The sequence below is a fragment of the Tachyglossus aculeatus genome, chromosome 17, assembly GCF_015852505.1.
Source record: "Tachyglossus aculeatus isolate mTacAcu1 chromosome 17, mTacAcu1.pri, whole genome shotgun sequence".
Lineage (NCBI taxonomy): Eukaryota > Metazoa > Chordata > Mammalia > Monotremata > Tachyglossidae > Tachyglossus > Tachyglossus aculeatus.
Window position 1 is genome coordinate 56611776 of NC_052082.1, and position 26506 is coordinate 56638281.

At 47.5% G+C, this 26506-nt stretch overlaps 1 protein-coding gene and 1 non-coding gene across 2 annotated transcripts; one reads left to right on the forward strand and one right to left on the reverse strand.

Moving 5' to 3' along the window:
- Positions 1-4941: 4941 nt before the first annotated feature.
- Positions 4942-5041, forward strand: LOC119939894. The gene has a single exon (XR_005454848.1). It is a non-coding gene; the product is annotated as a Z30 small nucleolar RNA (small nucleolar RNA).
- A 1988-nt stretch (positions 5042-7029) lies between these two features.
- PEX12 (peroxisomal biogenesis factor 12) lies at positions 7030-24941 on the reverse strand. The gene is made up of 4 exons (XM_038759283.1): positions 24797-24941; positions 18856-19364; positions 14955-15338; positions 7030-7117 (listed from the first exon to the last, which is right to left on the reverse strand). Exons 1-3 carry the CDS (start codon positions 24920-24922, stop codon positions 14957-14959), a joined length of 1017 nt encoding a protein of 338 aa, XP_038615211.1. The 5' UTR covers positions 24923-24941; the 3' UTR covers positions 7030-7117; positions 14955-14956.
- Between the last annotated feature and the right edge of the window lie 1565 nt (positions 24942-26506).

Sequence of the window (26506 nt, forward strand, 5' to 3'; positions counted from 1 at the left end):
TTTCCAGATGAGGGAACTGAGGCCCAGAGGAGTGAAGTGATTTGCCCAAAGTCACCCAGCTGACAAATGAGCCCGATGTTGGGTAGGGACCGTCTCTATATGTTGTCAACTTGTACTTCCCAAGCGCTTAGTACAGTGCTCTGCACACCGTAAGCGCTCAATAAATACGGTTGAATGAATGAATGAATGTACCTCGCTCTCGCCTGTCCCGCCATGGACCCCCGGCCCACGTCATCCCCCGGGCCTGGAATGCCCCCGATCCCTCTGCCCATCCGCCAAGCTCGCTCTCTTCCTCCCTTCAAGGCCCTGCTGAGAGCTCACCTCCTCCAGGAGGCCTTCCCAGACTGAGCCCCTTCCTTCCTCTCCCCCTCGTCCCCCTCTCCATCCGCCCATCTTACCTCCTTCCCTTCCCCACAGCACCTGTATATATGTATATATGGTTGTACATATTTATTACTCCATTTATTTATTTATTTATTTATTTATTTTACTTGTACATTTCTATCCTACTTATTTTATTTTGTTGGTATGTTTGGTTCTGTTCTCTGTCTCCCCCTTTTAGACTGTGAGCCCACTGTTGGGTAGGGACTGTCTCTATGTGATGCCAATTTGTACTTCCCAAGCGCTTAGTACAGTGCTCTGCACATAGTAAGCGCTCAATAAATACGATTGATTGATTGAATGGAGGTGGAGCAGCGCGCGTGCGCACCACTGTCCCGGGAGGATTTCCCCCTCCCGCCGAAAAAGTAGAGCAGCGTGTGCGCCTGCGCACAGTTCCCCCGAGGGACTCTCCGCCCGCCGAGGAAGGTGGAGCAGCGCGCATGCGCACGTCCCTCGGGAAGATGCTCGCCCCCTCCTTCCTCTCCCCCTCCTCCCCACCTTATCTCCTTCCCCTCCCCACATCACCTGTATATATGTACATATATTTGTACGTATTTATTACTCCCCTTCCTTCCTCTCCCCCTCGTCCCTACTCCATCCCCCCCGTCTTATCTCCTTCCCTTCCCCACTGCACCTGTATATATGTATATATGTTTGTACATATTTGTTACTCTATTTATTTTACTTGCACATATCTATTCTATTTATTTTATTTTGTTAGTATGTTTGGTCTTGTTCTCTGTCTCCCCCTTGTAGACTGTGAGCCCACTGTTGGGTAGGGACTGTCTCTATATGTTGCCAACTTGGACTTCCCAAGCGCTTAGTACAGTGCTCTGCACACAGTAAGCGCTCGATAAATACGATTGATGATGATGATGATTACTCCATTTATTTATTTTATTTGTACATATTTATTCTATTTTATCTTGTTAATATGTTTTGTTGTCTGTCTCCTCCTTCTAGACTGTCAGCCGCTGTTGAATAGGGACCGTCTCTAGATGTTGCCAACTTGTACTTCCCAAGCGCTTAGTAATGTGCTCTGCACACCGTAAGCGCTCAATAAATACGATTGAATGAATGAATGAATGAAGGTGGAGCAGCGCGCGTGCGCACCACTCTCCCGGGAGGATTTCCCCCTCCCGCCGAAAAAAATAGAGCAGCATGTGCGCCTGCGCACAGTTCCCCCGGGGGACTCTCCGCCCGCCGAAGAAGGTGGCGCAACGCGCATGCGCACGGCTGTCCCGGGACGATTGCCCCGCCCGCCGAAGGAGGTGGAGCAGGGCACATGCGCACGGCTGTCTAGCGACGATTTCCCCGCCCGCCGAAGGAGGTGGTGCAGCGCGCGTGCGCACCACTCTCCCGGGAGGATTGCCCCCTCCCTCCGAAAAAGTAGAGCAGCGTGTGCGCCTGCGCGCAGTTCCCCCGAGGGACTCCCCGCCCGCCGAGGAAAGTGGCGCAACGCGCAGGCGCACGGCTGTCCCGGGACGATTTCCCCGCCCGCCGAAGGAGGTGGGGCAGCGCGCGTGCGCGCGGATGCCCCGGCCGGGTTCCCGCCCACCGGAGGAGGCGCTGCAGCGCGCATGCGCGAGCGAGGGGCGTCTCGCTCAGAGCCACGTGGCAGGGGACTGTGCTGGACACGTGCAGGTAAAAGGGGGATTTTTGGACGGTAGCGGGGAGGGGAGGGAACCCAGGACTAGTCGAGCATGTCGGGGGCCAAGCTGACTCAAAACTTGTCTGCTGGGTGACCTTGGGCAAGTCACTTCCCTTCTCTGGGCCTCAGTTTCCCCATCTGTAAAATGGGGGCTGAGGGCGTGAGCCCCCACGTGGGCCGGGGGACCGTGCCCAACCTCACAAACTTGTATCCACCCCAACGCTTAGCACAGAGTAAGCGCTTAACAAATAATAATAATAATAATAGCATTTGTTAAGCGCTTACTATGTGCTAAGCGCTGGGGGGAGTACAAGGTGATCAGGCCGTCCCACGTGGGGCTCACAGTCTTCATCCCTGTTTTACAGATGAGGTAGCTGAGGCACAGAGAAGTTAAGTGACTCGCCCAAGGTCACACAGCAGAGGCGGGATTCGAACCCATGGCCCCCTGACCCCCAAGCCCGGGCTCTTTCCACTGAGCCACGCTGCTTCTCGTACCATCATTATTATTACTGTTGCCAACTTGGACTTCCCAAGCGCTTAGTCCAGTGCTCTGCACACAGTAAGCGCTCAATAAATACGATTGAATGAATATTATTATTATTACTAATGATAAAGTCAGTGTGGGCGGGAAGGTGTCCATAATAATAATGGCATTTGTTAATAATAATAATAATAATGATGGCATTTGTTAAGCGCTTACTATGTGCAAAGCACTGTCGCTTACTAGATGCAAAGCACTGTTCTAAGCGCTGATCAACCCTAAGCACTGTGGCTCAGCGGATAGAGCATGGGCTTGGGGAGTCAGAGGTTGTGGGTTCTAATCCCACCTCCGCCCCTTGTCAGCTGGCTGACTTTGGGCAAGTCACTTCACTTCTCTGGGCCTCAGTTCCCTCATCTGTAAAATGGGGATTAAGACTGTGAGCCCCACGTGGGACAACCTGATTACCCTGTATCTACCCCAGCGCTTAGAACAGTGCTTGGCACATAGTAGGCGCTTAACAAATACCAACATTGTTATTATTATTATTATGTGCAAAGCACTGTCGCTTACTATATGCCAAGCACTGTTCTAAGTGCTGATCAACCCTAAGCATTGTGGCTCAGATAATGATGGCATTTGTTAAGCGCTTACTATGTGCAAAGCACTGTTCTAAGCGCTGATCAACCCTAAGCATTGTGGCGCAGCGGATAGAGCATGGGCTTGGGGAGTCAGAGGTTGTGGGTTCTCATCCCACCTCCGTCCCTTGTCAGCTGCTGGCTGACTTTGCGCAAGTCACTTCACTTCTCTGGGCCTCAGTTTACCTCATCTGTAATGATAATAATAATAATGGCATTTATTAATCGCTTACTATGCACCAAGCAGTGTCCTAAGCGCTGGGGAGGTTACATGGTGATCAGGTTGTCCCAAGGGGGGCTCACAGTCTTTATCCCCATTTTACAGATGAGGGAGCTGAGGCCCAGAGTAGTTAAATGACTTGCCCAAAGTCACGCAGCTGACAATTGGCGGAGTCAGGATTAGAACCCATGACCTCTGACTCCAAAGCCCGGGCTCTTTCCACTGAGCCACACTACTTCTCTAATGCCTGTTTTGCTGTCTGTCTCCCCCCTTGGAGATTGTGAGCCCGCTGTGGGCAGGGAGGGTCTCTCTTTGTTGCTGAATTGTCCTTCCCAAGCGCTTAGTACAGTGCTCTGCATACAGTAAACGCTCAATAAATACGATTAAATGAATGAATGATGCCTATTACGTGTTTTGCTGTCTGTCTCCCCACTTCTAGACCGTGAGCCCGCTGTGAGCAGGGAGGGTCTCTCTTTGTTGCTGAATTGTCCTTCCCAAGCGCTTAGTACAGTGCTCTGCACACAGTAAGCACTCAATAAATATGATAGAACGAATGAATGATGCCTGTTACATGTTTTGCTGTCTGTCTCCCCCCTTCTAGACTGTGAGCCCGTTGTTGCTGAATTGGCCTTCCCAAGCGCTTAGTCCAGTGCTCTGCACACAGTAAGCGCTCAATAAATACAATAGAATGAATGAATGATGCCTGTTACATGCTTTCCTGAGACTGAGCCCGCTGTGGGCAGGGAGGATCTCTCTTTGTTGCTGAATTGTCCTTCCCAAGCGCTTAGTCCAGTGCTCTGCACACAGTAAGCGCTCAATAAATACGATTAAATGAATGAATGATGCCTGTTACATGTTTGGCTGTCTGTCTCCCCCCCTTCTAGACTGTGAGCCCGTTGTGGGCAGGGATGGTCTCTCTTTGTTGCTGAATTGTCCTTCCCAAGCGCTTAGTACAGTGCTCTGCACACAGTAAGTGCTCAATAATTACGATAGAATGAATAAATGATGCCTGTTCCATGTTTTGCCGTCCCCTTCTAGAGTGTGAGCCCGCTGTGGGCAGGGAGGCTCTCTCTCTTTGATGCTGAATTGTCCTTCCCAAGCGCTTAGTCCAGTGCTCTGCACGCAGTAAGTGCTCAGTAAATACGATTGAATGAATTGTGAGGGAGCGGGGCTTGACCAGAGAGATTCCCTTCAAGGCCCTACGGAGAGCTCCCCTCCTCCAGGAGGCCTTCCCAGACTGAGCCCCTTCCTTCCTCTCCCCCTCGTCCCCCTCTCCATCCCCCTCATCTTACCTCCTTCCCTTCCCCACAGCACCTGTATATATGTATGTACATATTTATTACTCTATTGATTTATTTTACTTGTCCATATCTATTCTATTTATTTTATTTTGTGAGTATGTTTGGTTTTGTTCTCTGTCTTCCCCCTTTTAGACCGTGAGCCCACCGGTGGGTAGGGACTGTCTCTAGATGTTGCCAACTTGGACTTCCCAAGCGCTCAGTACGGTGCTCTGCACATAGTAAGCGCTCAATAAATACGATTGATTGACTGATTGGGAATCGTACACGCCTAAATGCAGTGATGAGCGGAAGTATAGTTTGACCCGGTAGAGCCACAGTTTCCCACATTTGGCCCTGACCAGGAGATGATCACTTAATCTTCTCTCTGAGCTGGCGTGTGCCACCCTCGAGAAACAATTTTATTGGGGATATTATACCTTATAGAGAAGCAGCGCGGCTCAGTGGAAAGAGCCCGGGCTTTGGAGTCGGAGGTCCTGGGTTCAAATCCCGGCTCCGCCGACTGTCAGCTGGGTGGCTTTGGGCAAGTCACTTTGCTTCTCTGGGCCTCAGTGACCTCACCTGGAAAATGGGGATGGAGACTGAACCTCCTCTGGGACAACCTGATCACCTTGTAATCATAATAATAATTTTGGTATTTGTTAAGCGCTTACTATGTGCTTACTAAGCGCCGGGGTAATAATAATAATAATGATGGTATTTATTAAACGCTTACTATGTGCAAAGGTGATGAGGTTGTCCCACATGGGGCTCACAGTCTTCATCCCCATTTGCCAGATGAGCTGAGGCCCAGAGAATAGTAATAATAATAATAATAATGATGGCATTTATTAAGCGCTTACTATGTGCAAAGCACTGGGGTAGATACAAGGTGATGAGGTTGTCCCACGGGGGGCTCACAGTCTTCATCCCCATTTGACAGATGAGCTGAGGCCCAGAGAATAATAATAATAATAATGGCATTTATTAAGCGCTTACTATGTGCAAAGCACTGGGGTAGATACAAGGTGATCAGGTTGTCCCACGTGGGGCTCACAGTCTTCATCCCCATTTGACAGATGAGCTGAGGCCCAGAGAATAATAATAATAATAATAATGATGGCATTTATTAAGTGCTTACTATGTGCAAAGCACTAGGGTAGATACAAGGTGATGAGGTTGTCCCACGGGGGGGTCACAGTCTTCATCCCCATTTGCCAGATGAGCTGAGGCCCAGAGAATAATAATAATAATAATAATAATAATGATGGCATTTGTTAAGTGCTTACTATGTGCAAAGCACTGTTCTAAGCGCTGGGGAAGATACAAGGTGATCAGGTTGTCCCACGTGGGGCTCACAGTCTTCATCCCCATTTGACAGATGAGGAAACTGAGGCCCAGAGAATAGTAATAATAATATAATAATGGCATTTATTAAGCGCTATGTGCAAAGCGCTGTTCTAAGCGCTGGGAAGGATTCAGGATGATCAGGTTGTCCCACGGGGGGCTCCCAGTCTTCATCCCCATTTTACAGATGAGGCCACCGAGGCACAGGGAAGTGAAGTGACTTGCCCAAAGTCACACAGCTGACAATTGGCGGAGCCGGGATTCAAACCCATGACCTTTGACTCCAAAGCCCGGGCTCTTTCCACTGAGCCGCGCTGCTTCTCCTCGGCGGGGGGTAATAATAATAATAATAATGATGATGGCATTTGTTAAGCGCTTACTATGTGCAAAGCACTGTTCTAAGCGCTGGAGAGGATATAAGGTGATCAGGTTGTCCCATGTGGGGCTCACAGTCTTAATCCCCATTTTACAGATGAGGGAACTGAGGTAGGTGGTAACGACTTTTAAATAGCAGCGTGGCTGCAGCGGAAAGAGCCCGGGCTTTGGAGTCAGATGTCATGGGTTCAAATCCCGGCTCCACCAATTGTCAGCTGTGTGACTTTGGGCGAGTCACTTCACTTCTCTGGGCCTCAGTGACCTCATCTGTAAAATGGGGATGAAGACTGTGAGCCCCCCCGTGGGACAACCTGATCACCCTGAATCCTTCCCAGCGCTTAGAACAGTGCTTTGCACATAGTAAGCGCTTAATAAATGCCATCATTATTATTATTATTATTACTATTCTCTGGGCCTCAGCTCATCTGTGAAATGGGGATGAAGCTGTGAGCCCCACGTGGGACAACCTGATCGTCTTGTATCCTCCCCAGCGCTTAGAACAGTGCTTTGCACATAGGGAAGTGCTTAATAAATGCCATCATTTTTAATTATTATTATTAAATAGCGACCGGCTATCAATGTTGGTTTCCGAAATGTGTCCTCTCGTAGATTTCCGGGCGGGTGCCATCGCCGAGAAGCGTCGTTGAAGAGACGGGAGCGTCCGGTTCAGCGTTCTGGAGTTCCCTCGTTGGGAGTAGGGTCAAACATCCCGACCGTCTACAGTACTTCCAGCGGACTACCACCTAACCGCTGTTGGGATATAACAACAACAATATATCTGATTTATATGATATCAGATTATCTGATATCAGAAAATATATCCGATTTATAGAATAATTCTGGTATTTATTAAGCGCTTATGCCGGATGTTAGACTGTGAGCCCACTGTCGGGTAGGGACTGTCTCTATATGTTGCCAATTTGTACTTCCCAAGCGCTTAGTACAGTGCTCTGCACATAGTAAGCGCTCAATAAATACGATTGATGATGATGATGAGGTTAGAAAGAATGTCAGCGGGAAAGCAGGATATTTACAAGGAACGGATTTGTTCCCCGTTAGAAAGGATGTTAATGGATACGCACAAATATTTGCAAGTAACAGATTCATTCATTCATTCATTCTATCGTATTTATTGAGCGCTTACTGTATGCAGAGCACTGTACTAAGCGCTTGGGACGGACAATTCAGCAACAAAGAGAGACCCTCCCTGCCCACAGCGGGCTCACAGTCTAGAAGGGGGGAGACAGCCGGCAAAACATGTAACAGGCATCATTCATTCATTCTGTCGTATTTATTGAGCGCTTACTGTGTGCAGAGCACTGTATTAAGCGCTTGGGAAGGACAATTCAGCAACAAAGAGAGACCCTCCCTGCCCACAGCAGGCTCACAGTCTAGAAGGGGGGAGACAGGCAGCAAAACATTTAACAGGCATCGTTCATTCATTTAATCGTATTTATTGAGCGCTTACTGTTGCACGTTAGAAAGGATGTTAGCAGGTACGCACAAATGCTTCCAAGTAACAAATTTGTTGCACGTTAGATTTGCAAGTAACAAATTAGTTGCACATTAGGATGTGAACGGATAAGCACTGATATTTCCAAGATACAAATTTGCTTCACGTTAGGACGTTAACAGGTAAGCACAAATATTTGCAAGTAACAGTAGTGTGGCAGACTTGTACTTCCCAAGCGCTTAGTACAGTGCTCTGCACACAGTAAGCGCTCAGGCTAGAATTCGATTTGTTCTGACGATTTTGACACCTGTTTGCATGTTTTGTTTTGTTGTCTGTCTCCCCCTTCTAGACTGTGAGCCCGTGGTTGGGTAGGAACCGGCTCTAGATGTTGCCGATTTGTACTTCCCAAGCGCTTAGTACAGTGCTCTGCACACAGTAAGCGCTCAAATAGGAATGAATGAATAACAAGTTTGTTGCACGTTAGGATGTTAACAGGCACACACATATTCGCAAGTAACAAATTTGTTGCGCATTAGATGGGATGTTAACAGGTAAGCACTGACATCATCATCATCATCAATCGTATTGAGCGCTTACTATGTGCAGAGCACTGTACTAAGCGCTTGGGAAGTACAAATTGGCAACATATAGAGACAGTCCCTACCCACCAGCGGGCTCACAGTCTAAAAGGGGGAGACAGAGAACAAAACCAAACATACTAACAAAATAAAATAAATAGAATAGATATGTACAAGTAAAATAAATAGAGTAATAAATCTGTACAAACATATATCCATATATCCAGGTGCTGTGGGGAGGGGAAGGAGGTAAGATGGGGGGGATGGAGAGGGGGACGAGGGGGAGAGGAAGGAAGGGGCTCAGTCTGGGAATTTCCAAGATACAAATTTGTTTCACGTTAGAAAGGGTGTTAACAGGTAAGCACAAATTTGTTGCCCGTTAGGATGTTAGCAGGTAAGCACAAATGTTTCCAAGTAACAAATTGGTTGCACATTAGATAGGATGTTAGGTAAGCACAGATATTTACAAGGAACAAATTTGTTCCCCATTAGAAAGGATGTTAACCAACCAGTAAGCACAAAATATTTGCAAGTAACAAATTTGTTGCAGTTAGAAAGGATGTTAGCAGGAATGCACAATTATTTGCAATAACAAATTTGTTCCCCATTAGGATGTTAACCAATAAGCACAAATATTTGCAAGCAACAAATCTGTTGCATGTTAGAAAGGATGTTAGCAGGCAAGCACAAATGTTTCCAAGTAACAAATTTGTTGCACATTAGATAGGATGTTAGCAGGTAAGCACAGATATTTACAAGGAACAAATTTGTTCCCCATTAGAAAGGAAGTTAACCAACCAGTAAGCACAAAATATTTGCAAGTAACAAATTTGTTGCAGTTAGAAAGGATGTTAGCAGGAATGCACAATTATTTGCAATAACAAATTTGTTCCCCATTAGGATGTTAACCAATAAGCACAAATATTTGCAAGTAACAACTCTGTTGCATGTTAGAAAGGATGTTAGCAGGTAAGCGCAAATGTTTCCAAGTAACAACTTAGTTGCGCATTAGACAGGATGTTAACAGGTAAGCACGGATGTTTACAAGGAACAAATTTGTTCCCGTTAGAAAGGATGTTAACCAGGAAGCACAAATATTTGCAAGTGACACATTTGTTGCAGTTAGAAAGGATGTTAACAGGTACGCACGGATATTCGCAAGTAACAAATTTGTTGCACATTAGATGGGATGTGAACAGGTAAGCACTGATATTTCCAAGATGCAAATTTGTTTCACGTTAGAAAGGGTGTTAACAGGTAACCACAGATTTGTTGCCTGTTAGGATGTTAGCAGGTAAGCACAAATGTTTCTAAGTAACAAATTGTTTGCACATTAGATAGGATGTTAGCAGGTAAGCACAGATATTTACAAGGAACAAATCTGTACCCCATTAGAAAGGATGTTAACCGGTAAGCACAAATATTTGCAAGTAACAAATCTGTTGCACATTAGAAAGGATGTTAGCAGGTAGGCACAAATATTTGCAAGGAACAAATTTGTTCCCCGTTAGGATGTTAACCGGTAGGCACAAATATTTGCCAGTAATAAATCTGTTGCACATTAGAAAGGATGTTAGCAGGTAAGCACAGATATTTGCAAGTAACAAATCTGTTGCACATTAGAAAGGATGTTAGCAGGTAAGCACAAATATTTGCAAGTAACAAATCTGCTGCACGTTAGAAAGGATGTTAGCAGGTAAGCACAAATGTTTCCAAGTAACAAATTCGTTGCACATTAGATTTGCAAGTAACAAATTAGTTGCACATCAGATGGGATGTTAACAGGGAAGCGCGGATATTTCCAAGATACAAATTTGTTTCACGTTAGAAAAGATGTTAGCAGGCAAGCACAAATATTTGCAAGTAACAAGTTTGCTGCACGTTAGAAAGGACGTTAACAGGTAAGCACAAATGTTTCCAAGTAACAAATTCGTTGCACATTAGATAGGATGTTAGCGAGTAAGCACGGATATTTACAAGGAACAAATTTGTTCCCCATTAGAAAGGATGTTAAGGTAAGCACAAATATTTGCAAGTAACAAATCTTTTGCACCTTAGAAAGGATGTTAGCAGGTAAGCACAAATGTTTCCAAGTAACAAATTTGTTACACATCAGATAGGATGTTAACAGGGAAGCGTGGATATTTCCAAGATACAAATTTGTTTCCCGTTAGAAAAGATGTTAGCAGGCAAGCACAAATATTTGCAAGTAACAAGTTTGCTGCACGTTAGAAAGGATGTTAACAGGGAAGCACAAATTTGTTGCACGTTAGAAAGGATGTTAGCAGGTAAGCACAAATGTTTCCAAGTAACAAATTCGTTGCACATTAGATAGGATGTTAGCAAGTCACATCCTATCTAATTGGGCAGTAATTGTGCTGCCCAATTGTCAGCTGTGTGACTTTGGGCAAGTCACTTCACTTCTCTGGGCCTCAGTGACCTCATCTGTAAAATGGGGATGAAGACTGTGAGCCCCCCGTGGGACAACCTGATCACTCTGTAACCTTTCCAGCGCTTAGAACAGTGCTTTGCACATAGTAAGCACTTAATAAATGCCTTCATTATTATCATTATTATCACAATTCTTAACTTTACGGTCCAGGAATTGGGACTGGCCCACTGATCTCCCTGCAGTGCTTAGTACAGCACCTGGAATATAGTAAGCGCTTAAGTACCACAAGGGTTTATTATGATGGTTATTATTATTGCAGTTATTAACATATGGTCCAGAGATCGGGACTGGCCCGCCGATCTCCCCGCAGCACTTAGTACAGCGCCTGGAACATAGTAAGCGCTTAACAAGTACCACAAGGTTTTATTATGATGGTTATTATTACTGCAATTCTTAACATGCGCTCCAGGGATTGGGACCGGCCCGCTGATCTCCCCGCAGCGCTTAATACAGCGCCTGGAACATAATAAGTGCATAACAAATGCCACAAGGGTTTATTATGATGGTTATTATTATTGCAATTTTTAACATATGGTCCAGGAATTGGGATTGGCCCGCTGATCTCCGCAGTGCTTAGTACAGTGCCTGGAACATAGTAAGCGCTTAGCAAATGCCACAAGGGTTTATTATGATGGTTATTATTACTGCAATTCTTAAGATATGGTCCAGAGATTGGGACTGGCCCGCTGACCACCCTGCAGCGCTTAGTACAGCGCCTGGAACATAATAAGTGCTTAACAAATGCCACAAGGGTTTATTATGATGGTTATTATTATTGCAATTCTTAACATACGGTCCAGGAACATAATAAGCGCTTAACAAATGCCACAAGGGTTTATTATGATGGTTATTATTATTGCCGTTATTAATATACGGTCTAGAGAGCTGGTCTGGCCTGCTGATCTCCCCGCAGCGCTTAGTACAGCGCCTGGAACATAATAAGTGCTTAACAAATGCCACAAGGGTTTATTATGATGGTTATTATTATCGCAATTCTTAACATATGGTCCAGGAACATAATAAGCGCTTAACAAATGCCACAAGGGTTTATTATGATGGTTATTATTATTGCCGTTATTAATATATGGTCCAGAGATCTGGTCTGGCCCGCTGATCTCCCCGCAGCGCTTAGTTCAGTGCCTGGAACATAAGTGCTTAACAAATGCCACAAGGGTTTATTATGATGGTTATCATTACTGCAATTCTTAAGATATGGTCCAGAGATTGGGACTGGCCCGCTGACCACCCTGCAATGCTTAGTACAGCGCCTGGAACATAATAAGTGCTTAACAAATGCCACAAGGGTTTATTATGATGGTTATTATTGCAATTCTTAACATACGGTCCAGGAACATAATAAGTGCTTAACAAATGCCACAAGGGTTTATTATGATGGTTATTATCATTGCAGTTATTAACATATGGTCCAGAGATCGGGTCTGGCCCGCTGATCTCCCCACAGCGCTTAGTACAGTGCCTGGAACATAGTAAGCGCTTAACAAGTACCACAAGGGTTTACTATGATGGTTATTATTATCGCAGTTCTTAAACATACGGTCCAGGAACATAATAAGTGCTTAACAAATGCCACAAGGGTTTATTATGATGGTTATTGTCATTGCAGTTATTAACATACGGTCCAGAGATCGGGTCCGGCCCGCTGATCTCCCCGCAGCGCTTAGTACAGTGCCTGGAACATAATAAGCGCTTAACAAGTACCACAAGGGTTTATTATGGTGGTTATTATTATTGCAGTTATTAACATACGGTCCAGAGATCGGGACTGGCCCGCTGACTGATCTCCCCGCAGCGCTTAGTACGGCGCACTTAGCAAGCGCTTAACGACGGCCATTATCATTGCAGTTATCAGGAGCAGCGTGGTTTAACGGAAAGAGCCCAGGCTTTGGAGTCAGAGAAGGTCACGGGTTCAAATCCCGGCTCCGTCAGCTGTGTGACTTTGGGCAAGTCACTTCTCTGGGCCTCAGTGACCTCATCTGGAAAACGGGGATGGAAACGGTGAGCCCGCCGTGGGGCAACCTGATCATCTTGTCGCCTCCCCAGCGCTTAGAACAGTGCTCTGCACATAGTAAGCGCTTAACAAACGCCATCATTATTATTATTATTAACATACGGCCCAGGGAGCGGGTCTGGCCCGCAACCTGATCATCTTGTCACCTCCCCAGCGCTTAGAACAGTGCTCTGCACATAGTAAGCGCTTAACAAACGCCATCGTTATTATTATTATTATTATTATTATTAACATACGGCCCAGGGAACGGGTCTGGCCCGCAACCTGATCATCTTGTCACCTCCCCAGCGCTTAGAACAGTGCTCTGCACGTAGTAAGCACTTAACAAACGCCATCATTATTATTATTATTCAACCTGATCATCTTGTCACCTCCCCAGCGCTTAGAACAGTGCTCTGCACATAGTAAGCGCTTAACAAACGCCATCATTATTATTATTATTATTAGCATACGGCCCAGGGAACGGGTCTGGCCCACAACCTGATCATCCTGTCACCTCCCCAGTGCTTAGAACAGTGCTCTGCACATAGTAAGCGCTTAACAAACGCCATCGTTATTATTATTATTATTAACATACGGCCCAGGGAACGGGTCTGGCCCACAACCTGGTCATCTTGTCACCTCCCCAGCGCTTAGAACAGTGCTCTGCACATAGTAAACGCTTAACAAATGCCATCATTATTATTAACATACGGGTCTGGCCCGCAACCTGATCATCTTGTCACCTCCCCAGCGCTTAGAACAGTGCTCTGCACATAGTAAGCACTTAACAAACGCCATCGTTATTATTATTATTAACATACGGGTCTGGCCCGCAACCTGATCATCTTGTCACCTCCCCAGCGCTTAGAACAGTGCTCTGCACGAAGTAAGCGCTTAACAAACGCCATCGTTATTATTATTATTATTAACATACGGCCCAGGGAGCGGGTCTGGCCCGCAACCTGGTCATCTTGTCACCTCCCCAGCGCTTAGAACAGTGCTCTGCACATAGTAAGCGCTTAACAAACGCCATCGTTATTATTACTATTATTAACATACGGCCCAGGGAGCGGGTCTGGCCCGCAACCTGATCATCATCATCAATCGTATTTATTGAGCGCTTACTGGGTGCAGAGCACTGTACTAAGCGCTTGGGAAGTACAAATTGGCAACATCTAGAGACAGTCCCTACCCAACAGTGGGCTCACAGTCTAAAAGGGGGAGACAGAGAACAGAACCAAACATACTAACAAAATAAAATAAATAGGATAGATATGTACAAGCAAAATAAATAGAGTAATAAATACGTACATACATATATACAGGTCTTGTATATCTTGTCACCTCCCCAGCGCTTAGAACAGTGCTCTGCACATAGTAAGCGCTTAACAAACGCCATTATTATTATTATTATTATTATTAACATACGGCCCAGGGAACGGGTCTGGCCCGCAACCTGGTCATCTTGTCACCTCCCCAGCGCTTACCTTGTATCTACCCCAGTGCTTTGCACATAGTAAGCACTTAATAAATGCCATCTTTATTATTATTATTGCTATTATATCACTATATTATTATACTATATTAATATTATTATATTAGTATTATATAATAATGTATCACTATATTATACTATATTAATATTATTATGTTATTATTGTATAATAATAATATATACATATTATATGTATATATGCTTGTACATATTTTTACTTTATTTATTTATTTTATTTGTGCATATCTATTCTATTTATTTGATTTTGTTAGTCTGTTTGGCTTTGTTCTCCGTCTCCCCCTTCTAGACTGTGATGCCACCGTCGGGTGGGGACTGTCTCTAGATGTTGCCAACGTGTACTTCCCAAGTGCTTAGTACAGTGCCCTGCAGTAAGCGCTCAATAAATACAATTGATTGATTGATTGATTGATATGATTATTATTCTCTGGGCCTCAGCTCATCTGTCAACTGGGGATGAGGACCGCGAGCCCGCCGTGGGACAACCTCGTCACCTTGTATCCACCCCAGCGCTCAGGACGCCCGCCGGCGTCCAGTCCAGCGTCCCCTGGGCGATAAGGCAGGTGGGAGAAGACCTCACCTTCATCCGTCCGGGGCGTAGAGCCGGACGAGATGCTGCACCTCGGTGGCGTAGCCGGTGACGGGGCAGGCCCGGTGGTGGTGCACGTAGGTGTAGACGCAGCGGTAGCAGAAGACGTAGCCGGAGGTGGCCAGGGCGGTGGCGTTGGCGCGGACCTTGTGGCACAGCGGGCAGGCGGTCCTCAGCTTGGGCAGCAGCGGGGCGTCGGGCCGGTGGGCCAGGTGGACGGGGGGCGGCGGGGCGGGCGGCCCCGCCGCCGGGCCCCCCGCGGCCTCCCGCCCGTCCGACGCGTACCACCAGTCCAGGAACTGGAGGAAGAAGACGGCCGCCGACAGCGAGGCCCCCGCCGCCCGCGCCAGGCCCTGCTGCAGCTTGGCCCGGGCGCTGCGGACAGGTGGGGAAACTGAGTCACGCGCGGGACCGGAGGCGGCACAGAGAAGGCCCTTCCTAGGGAAACCCTAAGCTCCCTGCGGGCAGGGCACGCGGCGGTTTAGAGAAGCAGCGGGGCGCCGGGGGGAAGAGCCCGGGTCAAATCCCGGCTCTGCCAATTGTCAGCTGGGTGACTTCGGGCAGGTCACTTAGAATAATAATGATAATGATGGCATTTATTAAGCGCTTACTATGTGCTAAGCGCTGGGGAGGTTACAAGGACATCAGGTTGTCCCACCGGGGGCTCCCAGTCTTCATCCCCATTTTCCAGGTGAGGGAACTGAGGCCCAGAGAAGTGAAGTGACTTGCCCAGAGTCACCCAGCTGACAATTGGCAGAGCTGGGATTTGAACCCATGACCGCTGACTCCAAAGCCCGGGCTCTTTCCACTGAGCCACTTCACTTCTCTGGGCCTCAGTTCCCTCATCTGGAAAACGGGGAATAAGACTGGGAGCCCCCCGTGGGACCAGCTGATCACCTTGTAACCTCCCCAGTGCTTAGAACAGTGCTTTGCACATAATAAGCGCTTAATAAATGCCATCTTTATTATTACTATTATTGTTATTATTATTATTCTCTGGGCCTCAGCTCATCTGTAAAATGGGGATTAAGACTGCGAGCCCCCCGTGGGACAACCTCATCACCTTGTATCTCCCCCAGCGCTTAGAACAGTGCTTTGCACATAGTAAGCGCCTAATAAATGCCATCATTATTATTATTATTCTCTGGGCCTCAGCTCATCTGTCAAATGGGGATGAAGACCATGAGCCCCCCGTGGGACAACTTGATCACCTTGTATCTACCCCAGTGCTCTGCACATGGTAAGTGCTTAATAAACGCCATCTTTATTATTATTGCCCTGGCACTTAGAACAGTGCTTAGCACATAGTAAGCGCTTAATAAATGCCATCATTATTATTATTATTATTCCCTGGGCCTCAGCTCATCTGTCAAATGGGGATGAAGACCGTGAGCCCCCCGTGGGACAACCTCATCACCTTGTATCTACCCCAGTGCTTTGCACACAGTAAGTGCTTAATAAGCGCCATCTTTATTGTTATTACCCCAGCGCTTAGAACAGTGCTTGGCACATAGTAAGTGTTTAATAAGCGCCATCTTTATTGTTATTACTTTGGCGCTTCGAACAGTGCTTGGCAGTTAGTAAGCGCTTAATAAGCGCCATCTTTATTGTTATTACCCCGGTGCTTCCAACAGTGCTTGGCACATAGTAAGTGATTAATAAACGCCATCTTTATTGTTATTACCCAGCGCTTAGAGCAGTGCTTGGCACATAGTAAGCGCTTAATAAGCACCATCTTTATTGTTATCACTCTGGCACTTCGAGCAGTGCTTGGCACATAGTAAGTGCTTAATAAACGCCATCTTTATTGTTATTACCCCAGTGCTTAGAACAGTGCTTGGCACATAGTAAGTGCTTAATAAATGCCACCATTATTATTATTATTATTATTCCCTGGGCCTCAGCTCATCTGTCAAATGGGGATGAAGACCGTGAGCCCCCCGTGGGAAAACCTCATCACCTTGTATCTACCCCAGTGCTCTGCACACAGTAAGCGCTTAATAAACGCCGTCTTTATTGTTATTACCCCGGCGCTTAGAATAGTGCTTTGCACAGTAAGCGCTTAATAAACGCCATCTTTATTGTTACTACCCCAGTGCTTCCAACAGTGCTTGGCACATAGTAAGTGATTAATAAACGCCATCTTTATTGTTATTACCCAGTGCTTAGAGCAGTGCTTGGCACATAGTAAGCGCTTAATAAGCGCCATCTTTATTGTTATTACCCTGGCGCTTAGAACAGTGCTTGGCACGTAGTAAGCGCTTAATAAGCGCCATCTTTATTGTTATTACCCTGGCACTTTGAGCAGTGCTTGGCACATAGTAAGTGCTTAATAAACGCCATCTTTATTGTTATTACCCCAGCGCTTAGAACAGTGCTTGGCACACAGTAAGCGCTTAATAAGTGCCATCTTTATTGTTATTACCCCGGCGCTTCGAACAGTGCTTGGCACTTAGTAAGCGCTTAATAAACTCCATCTTTATTGTTATTACCCTGGCGCTTCAAACAGTGCTTGGCACATAGTAAGTGATTAATAAACGCCATCTTTATTGTTATTACCCAGCGCTTAGAACAGTGCTTGGCACATAGTAAGCGCTTAATAAGTGCCATCTTTATTGTTATTACTCTGGCACTTTGAGCAGTGCTCGGCACATAGTAAGTGCTCAATAAACGCCATCTTTATTGTTATTACCCCGCGCTTAGAGCAGTGCTTTGCACATAGTAAGCGCTTAATAAGCGCCATCTTTATTGTTATTACTCTGGCACTTCGAGCAGTGCATGGCACATAGTAAGTGCTTAATAAACGCCATCTTCATTGTTATTACCCCAGCGCTTAGAACAGTGCTTGGCACATAGTAAGTGCTTAATAAGCGCCATCTTTATTGTTATTACTCTGGCACTTCAAGCGGTGCTTGGCACATAGTAAGCGCTTAATAAACGCCATCTTTATTGTTATTATCCCGGCGCTTAGAACAGTGCTTGGCACATAGTAAGCGCTTAATAAATGCCATCATCATTATTATTATGATTATTATTCCCTGGGCCTCAGCTCATCTGTCAAATGGGGATGAAGACCGTGAACCCCCCTTGGGAAAACCTCATCACCCTGTCTCTGCACATAGTAAGCGCTTAATAAACGCCATCTTCATTGTTATTACCCCGGCGCTTAGAACAGTGCTTGGCACATAGTAAGCGCTTAATAAGCGCCATCTTTATTGTTATTACCCCGGCGCTTCGAACAGTGCTTGGCACATAGTAAGTGCTTAATAAACGCCATCTTCATTGTTATTACCCCAGCGCTTGGCACATAGTAAGCGCTTAATAAGCGCCATCTTTATTGTTATTACTCTGGCACTTCGAGCAGTGCTTGGCACATAGTAAGCGCTTAATAAACGCCATCTTTATTGTTATTACCCTGGCACTTCGAGCAGTGCTTGGCACATAGTAAGTGCTTAATAAGCGCCATCTTTATTGTTATTACCCCGGCGCTTCAAACAGTGCTTGGCACATAGTAAGCGATTAATAAACGCCATCTTTATTGTTATTACCCAGTGCTTAGAGCAGTGCTTGGCACATAGTAAGCGCTTAATAAGCGCCATCTTTATTGTTATTACCCCGGCGCTTAGAACAGTGCTTGGCACATAGTAAGCGCTTAATAAGCGCCATCTTTATTGTTATCACCCTGGTGCTTCAAACAGTGCTTGGCACATAGTAAGCGATTAATAAACGCCATCTTTATTGTTATTACCCAGCGCTTAGAGCAGTGCTTGGCACATAGTAAGCGCTTAATAAGCGCCATCTTTATTGTTATCACCCCGGCGCTTCGAACAGCACTTGGCACGTATAGTAAGCGCTTAGTACATGGCGTTATCGTGACGAGGGCCGGGCATACCTGCGGGGCGTCTCCTCCGCGGGCCGGACGTCGTCCGGGGTCAGCCGAACGAGGCGCACCCCGGCGAGGCCCAGCAGCGGCGAGTGGCGCCCGGCCGGGCCCAGCGTGTAGCCCAGCCGCTGGCCGAGGAACCAGGCCTCCCAGGCCAGGTGGGCGAAGGGGTAGGCCGCCAGGAAGGCCCGGCGCAGCCGGCCGCGCCGGGAGGCGGCCGGCCGGATGGAGTAGTCGTCCTCGTCCCTGAGGCCGCACGCCAGCTTGTCCAGCTTCCCGCGGAGGTAGGGGACCAGGACCAGGAGCAGGAGCGACCGCCGCAGCTGCTCCGGCGGGAGGCCCGGCCTTCCTCCGCCCGCCGCGTCCGCCGTCCTCTTCAGCCCGTAGAAGTTTTCCGAGAAGGAGGCGCCGGCCGTGGACAGGTAGTGCCGCTGGACCAGCAGGTCCAGGAGGGCGAACAGCTCGTCGAACCACCGCCACAGGACGCCGTAGCGGGCCGGGTCCCGCCCGGCCGCCACCTGAGGCGCGGGGACGGCGTAAGTCGCCGGCTCGGACTTCCCGAGCGCTTAGTACGGTCGCTCTCGGCGGGGAGAGCCCGGGGTTCGGAGGCGGAGGGCGTGGGTTCGCCGCATCATCATCATCATCAATCGTATTTATTGAGCGCTTACTAGGTGCAGAGCACTGGACTAAGCGCTTGGGAAGTACAAATTGGCACCATCTGGAGACAGTCCCTACCCACCAGTGGGCTCACAGTCTAAAAGGGGGAGACGGAACACAAAACCAAACATACTAACAAAATAAAATGAATAGACTAGATAGGTACAAGTAAAATAGAGTAAAAAAATATGTACAAACATCTATCCATATATCCAGGTGCTGTGGGGAAGGGAAGGAGGTAAGATGGGGGGACGGAGAGGGGGACGAGGGGGAGAGGAAGGAAGGGGCTCAGTGTGGGAAGGCCTCCTGGAGGAGGTGAGCTCTCAGCAGGGCCTTGAAGGGGGGAAGAGAGCGAGCTTGGCGGATGGGCAGAGGGATTGGGGGCACTCCAGGCCCTGGGGGAGGACGTGGGCCGGGGGTCGACGGCGGGACGGGCGAGAGCGAGGTACGGGGAGGAGATCAGCGGCGGAGGAGCGGAGGGTGCGGGCTGGGCTGGACAAGGAGGGAAGGGAGGTAAGGTAGGAGGGGGCCAGGGGATGGACGGCCTGGAAGCCCAGGGTGAGGAGTTTCTGCCTGATGCGCAGACTGATCGGTAGCCATTGGAGGTTTTTGAGGAGGGGAGTAATATGCCCAGAGCGTTTCTGGACAAAGATAATCCGGGCAGCAGCATGAAGTATGGATTGAAGTGGGGAGAGACAAGAGGATGGGAGATCGGAGAGGAGGCCGATGCAGTAGTTCAGACAGGATAGGATGAGAGCTTGAATGAGCAGGGTAGCGGTTTGGATGGAGAGGAAATAAATCCCGCGAGCCCGCCGGCGGGTCGGGACCGTCTCCGTAAGCTGCCGGCTTGGACTTCCCGAGCGCTTAGTACGTTCGCTCTCGGCGGGGAGAGCCCGGGGTTGGGAGGCGGAGGGCGTGGGTTCGCCGCATGGCTGCTGGGTGACCGTGGGCAGGGCCTCGGTGACCTCATCTGGGAAATGGGGGTTAAGACGGGGAGCCCCCCCCGCCCCACCGTGGGACGACCTCATCACCTTGTAAGCTCCCCGGCGCTTAGAACAGTGCTTGGCACAGCTTGGCACAGAGTAAGCGCTTAATAAATGCTATCGTTATTAGTATTATTCATTCAGTCAATCGTATTAATCGTATTTAGTGTGCAGAGCACTGGACTAAGCGCTTGGGGAGTACAAGTTGGCACCATTCATTCATTCATTCAATCGTATTTATTGAGCACTTACGGTGTGCAGAGCACTGGACTAAGCGCTTGGGAAGTACAAGTTGGCACCATTCATTCATTCATTCGTATTTATTGAGCGCTTACGGTGTGCAGAGCACTGGACTAAGCGCTTGGGGAGTACAAGTTGGCACCATTCATTCATTCATTCAATCGTATTGAGCGCTTACGGTGTGCACAGCACTGGACTAAGCACTTGGGAAGTTCAAGTCGGCACCATTTATTCATTCAATTGTATTTATTGAGTGCTGACTGTGTGCAGAGCACTGGACGAAGAGCTTGGGAAGTACAAGTTGGCACCATTCATTCATTCAGTCGTATTTGAGTGCTTACGGTGTGCAGAGCACTGGACTAAGCGCTTGGGAAGGACAAGTTGGCAACATTCATTCATTCAATCATATTTATTGAGCGCTGACGGTGTGCAGAGCACTGGACTAAGCCCTTGGGAAGTACAAGTTGGCGCCATTCATTCATTCAATCATATTTATTGAGCGCTGACGATGTGCAGAGCACTGGACTAAGCCCTTGGGAAGTACAAGTTGGCACCATTCATTCATTCATTCAATCATATTTATTGAGCGCTGACGATGTGCACAGCACTGGACTAAGCGCTTGGGAAGTACAAGTTGGCACCATTCATTCATTCATTCAATCATTTATTGAGCGCTGACGATGTGCAGAGCACTGGACTAAGCCCTTGGGAAGTACAAGTTGGCACCATTCATTCATTCATTCATTCAATCGTATTTATTGAGCGCTGATGGTGTGCAGAGCACTGGACGAAGCGCTTGGGGAGTACAAGTTGGCACCATTCATTCATTCATTCAATCGTATTTATTAAGCGCTTACTGTGTGCAGAGCACTGGACTAAGCGCTTGGGAAGTACAAGTTGGCACCATTCATTCATTCATTCAATCGTATTTATTGAGCGCTGACGGTGTGCAGAGCACTGGACTAAGTGAACATCTAGAGCCGGTCCCTACCCAACAGGGGCTCACAGTCTAGAAGGGGGTGACAGACAACAAAACATATTAACAAAATAAAATAAACAGAAAAAATATTTACAAATAAAATAAATCAATAAATAGAGTAATAAATCTGTACAAACATCTATCCATATATCCAGGTGCTGTGGGGAGAGGAAGGAGGTAAGGCGGGGGGAGGGGAAAGGGGGAGAGGAAGGAGGGGGCTCAATACAGTGCGGTACAGTGCAGTACAGTGCTCTGCATTCATTCATTCATTCAATTATATTTATTGAGCGCTTACTGTGTGCAGAGCACTGGACTAAGCGCTCGGGAAGTACAAGTTGGCAACATATAGAGTAAGCACTCAGTAAATACGACTGAATGAATGAATGAATTAAAATAACCAGGGTGCGGGAAAGAGAAAGAAATAATAATACAAAAAAACCCCACACAATGGAGCAGCTTGGCTTAGTGGCAAGGACCCGGGCTTTGGAGTCAGAGGTCATGGGTTCAAATCCCCGCTCTGCCAATTGTCAGCTGGGTGACTTGGGGCGAATCACTTCACTTCTCTGGGCCTCAGTTCCCTCATCTGGAAAATGGGGATGAAGACTGTGAGCCCCCCATGGGACAACCTGATCACCTTGTAACCTCCCCAGACACTTAGAATAGTGCTTTGCACATAGCAAGCGCTTAATAAATGCCATCATCATCATTATTATTATTATTCTCTGTGCCTCAGTTCCCTCATCTGTCAAATGGGGATGAAGACGGTGAGCTTCCCGTGGGACAACCTGATCACCTTGTAACCTCCCCAGCGCTTAGAATAGTGCTTTGCACATAGTAAGCGCTTAATAAATGCCATCATTATTATTATTATTATTATTCTCTGTGCCTCAGTTCCCTTATCTGTAAAATGGGGAGGAAGACTGTGAGCCCCAAGTTGGACAAGTATCCCAGCCCTTAAGAACAGTGCCTGGCACAGAGTAAGCGCTTAACAAATACTTCTTATATTATATATAATGTATTATATTACATTATTATTAATATATGACACAAATTTTAAGTTTCATTAAATTTTAATTTATTACTTTAATTTTAATTAATTTTTCAATGCAGAATGCAAGTCTTCTTCATTTAAGCACTCCCTATGTGCCAGGCACTGTGCTAAGCGCTGGGGTTGGACACAGTCCCTGTCCCTCATAGGGCTCCCCTGCTTCCCACCCCCGGAATAATAACTAATAATTATGGCATTTCTTAAGCGCTTACTATGTGCCAGGCGCTGTACTAAGTGCTGGGGAATGATGTGCCTATAACTTTGATTCTATCTGTTCTGACGATTTTGACACCTGTCTCCATGTTTTGTTTTGTTTTCTGTCTCCCCCTTCTAATAATAATAATGATGATGGCATTTATTAAGCGCTTACTATGTGCAAAGCACTGTTCTAAGCGCTGGGGGAGATACAAGGTGATCAGGTTGTCCCCCGGGGGGCTCACAGTTTTAATCTCCATTTGACAGATGAGGGAACTGAGGCCCAGAGAAGTGAAGTGACTTGCCCAAAGTCACACAGCTGACAGCTGGCGGAGCCGGGATTTGAACCCATGGCCTCTGACTCCAAAGCCCGGGCTCTTTCCACTGAGCCACGCTGCTTCTAGACCGTGAGCCCGTTGTCGGGTAGAGACCGTCACTAGATGTTGCCGACTTGGACTTCCCAAGCGCTTAGTACAGTGCTCTGCCACAGTAAGCGCTCAATAAATATGATTGATTGATTGATTAGTACAGTGCTCTGCCACAGTAAGCGCTCAATAAAGACGACTGAATGAAGGAATGAATCAGGACTGACTTCTAGCCTGTGAGCCCACTGTTGGGTAGGGACCGTCTCTACATGTTGCCGACTTGGACTTCCCAAGCGCTTAGTACAGTGCTCTGCACACAGTAAGTGCTCAGTAAATACGATTGATTGATTAGTACAGTGCTCTGTTGCAGTAAGCGCTCAATAAAGACGACTGAATGAAGGAATGAATCAGGACTGACTTCTAGCCTGTGAGCCCACTGTTGGGTAGGGACCGTCTCTATATGTTGCCGACTTGGACTTCCCAAGCGCTTAGTCCAGTGCTCTGCACACAGTAAGCGCTCAATAAATATGATTGATTGATTGATTAGTACAGTGCTCTGCCACAGTAAGCGCTCAATAAAGACGACTGAATGAAGGAATGAATCAGGACTGACTTCTAGCCTGTGAGCCCACTGTTGGGTAGGGACCATTCACTCATTCATTCAGTAGTAGTATTTATTGAGCGCTTACTCTGGGCAGAGCACTGTACTAAGTGCTTGGAAAGGCCATCTCTAGATGTTGCCGACTTGGACTTCCCAAGCGCTTAGTCCAGTGCTCTGCACACAGTAAGTGCTCAATAAATACGATTGATTGATTAGTACAGTGCTGTGCCACAGTAAGCGCTCAATAAAGACGACTGAATGAAGGAATGAACCAGGACTGACTTCTAGCCTGTGAGCCCATTGTTGGGTAGGGACCATCTCTAGACGTTGATGACTTGGACTTCCCAAGCGCTTAGTCCAGTGCTCTGCGCACAGTAAGCGCTCAATAAAGACGATTGATTGATTGATTAGTACAGTGCTCTGCCACAGTAAGCGCTCAATAAAGACGACTGAATGAAGGAATGAATCAGGACTGACTTCTAGCCTGTGAGCCCACTGTTGGGTAGGGACCATTCATTCATTCATTCAGTAGTAGTATTTATTGAGCGCTTACTCTGGGCAGAGCACTGTACTAAGTGCTTGGAAAGGCCATCTCTATATGTTGCCGACTTGGACTTCCCAAGCGCTTAGCACAGTGCTCTGCACACAGTAAGCGCTCAATAAAGACGACCGAATGAAGGAATGAACGGGGTGGAGACAGGCAAAGCGGGTTGGCTGCAGTTCCCGTCCCCCTTGGGGTTCACCGTCTCCATCCCCATTTTCCAGATGAGGGAACTGAGGCCCAGAGAAGTGAAGGGATTTGCCCAAGGTCCCGCGGCGGGATTGGAACCCAGGCCCGGGCTCTTTCCGCTGACGGGTCGGGGGAGGGCGGGGTGGCCTTACCTTGGCCACGTGTTGAAGCGCCGGTTTCAGGGCGCTCATCAAGTTGTCCTGGGCCACCAGCTCGAAGATGGAGGGTCGGTCGGCGGCGGCCGAGGCCGTGGTGAGGTGGGCCCCGTGTTCGGCCATCGCCCCCGGGGCCGCTGGGCGCCTCCTTTTTGGGAATTGTTAAAAGAAGAAAAAGCCTTATTTCAACGGGCTGAATGGAGAAATAATAATAATAAATAATAATAATAATAATGGCATTTGCTAAGCGCTTACTATGTGCAAAGCCCTGTTCTAAGCGTTGGGGGGGATACAAGGTGACCAACTTGTCCCACGTGGGGCTCACAGTCTTCATCCCCATTTTCCAGTCGAGGTCACTGAGGCCCAGAGAAGTGGAGTGACTTGCCCAAGGGGCAGGATTCGAACCCATGACCTCTGACTCCCAAGCCCAAGCTCTTTCCACTGAGCCACGCTGCTTCCCAGAAAGGGAATAATACCGCTTGTGAGGATGATGAGCGCTCACTATGAGCGCTGGGTTGGAGACAAGAGAAGCAGCGTGGCTCAGTGGGAAGAGCCCGGGATTGGGAGTCGGAAGGCGTGGGTTCAAATCCCGGCTTCGCCGCTTGTCAGCTGGGTGACTTTGGGCAAGTCCTTTCTCCGTGCCTCAGTGACCTCATCTGTCAAATGGGGATGATAGTACAGTGCTCTGCACATAGAAAGGGCTCAATAAATACGATTGATGATGATGATGATGAAGACTGTGAGCCCCCCGTGGGACAACCTGATCACCTTGTACCCCCCCGCAGCGCTTAGAACAGTGCTTTGCACATAGTAAGTGCTTACACATGCCATTATTATTATTATTATTATTATTATTCTCTGAGCCTCAGTTCCCTCATCTGTCAAATGGGGATGAAGACTGTGAGCCCCCTGGGGGACAACCTGATCACCTTGTACCCCCCACAGCGCTTAGAACAGTGCTTTGCACATAGTAAGCGCTTAACACATGCCATTATTATTATTATTCTCTGAGCCTCAGTTCCCACATCTGTCAAATGGGGATGAAGATTGTGAGCCCCCCGTGGGACAACCTCATCACCTTGTACCCCCCCCCCCCCAGAGCTTAGAACAGTGCTTTGCACATAGTAAGCGCTTAACACATGCCATTATTATTATTATTATTATTATTATGGGGATGAAGACTGTGAGCCCCCCGTGGGACAACCTCATCACCTTGTACCCCTCCCCAGCGCTTAGAACAGTGCTTTGCTCATAGTAAGCGCTTAACACATGCCATAATTATTATTATTATTCTCTGAGCCTCAGTTCCCTCATTTGTAAAGTGGGGATGAAGACTGTGAGCCCCATGTGGGACAACTTGATCACCTAGTATCCTCCCCAGCGCTTAGAACAGTGCTTTGCACATAGTAAGTGCTTCACAAATACCATCATTATTATTATTTTTATTTCTCCGGCTGCCATTCAGCCCCCCGTGGGACAACCTCATCACCTTGTATCCCCCCCCAACGCTTAGAACAGTGCTTTGCACATAGGAAGCGCTTAACACATGCCATTATTATTATTATTCTCTGATCCTCAGTTCCCTCATCTGTAAAATGGGGATGAAGACCGTGAGCCCCCCGTGGGACAACCTCATCACCTTGTATCCCCCCCAGCGCTTAGAACAGTGCTTGGCACGTAGTAAGCACTTAATCAATACCATCATTA

What these genes read in the sequence shown, in the direction of transcription:
- PEX12 (XM_038759283.1), bottom strand. Translation starts at nt 24,922, where the DNA reads ATGGCCGAACACGGGGCCCACCTCACCACGGCCTCGGCCGCCGCCGAC. An exon ending in CGCTTCAACACGTGGCCAAG is followed by an intron (nt 19,365 to 24,796) that starts GTAAGGCCACCC and finishes CCCGCGCCTCAG; the next exon opens with GTGGCGGCCGGGCGGGACCC. An exon ending in GCGGAGGAGACGCCCCGCAG is followed by an intron (nt 15,339 to 18,855) that starts GTATGCCCGGCC and finishes ACCTGTCCGCAG; the next exon opens with CGCCCGGGCCAAGCTGCAGC.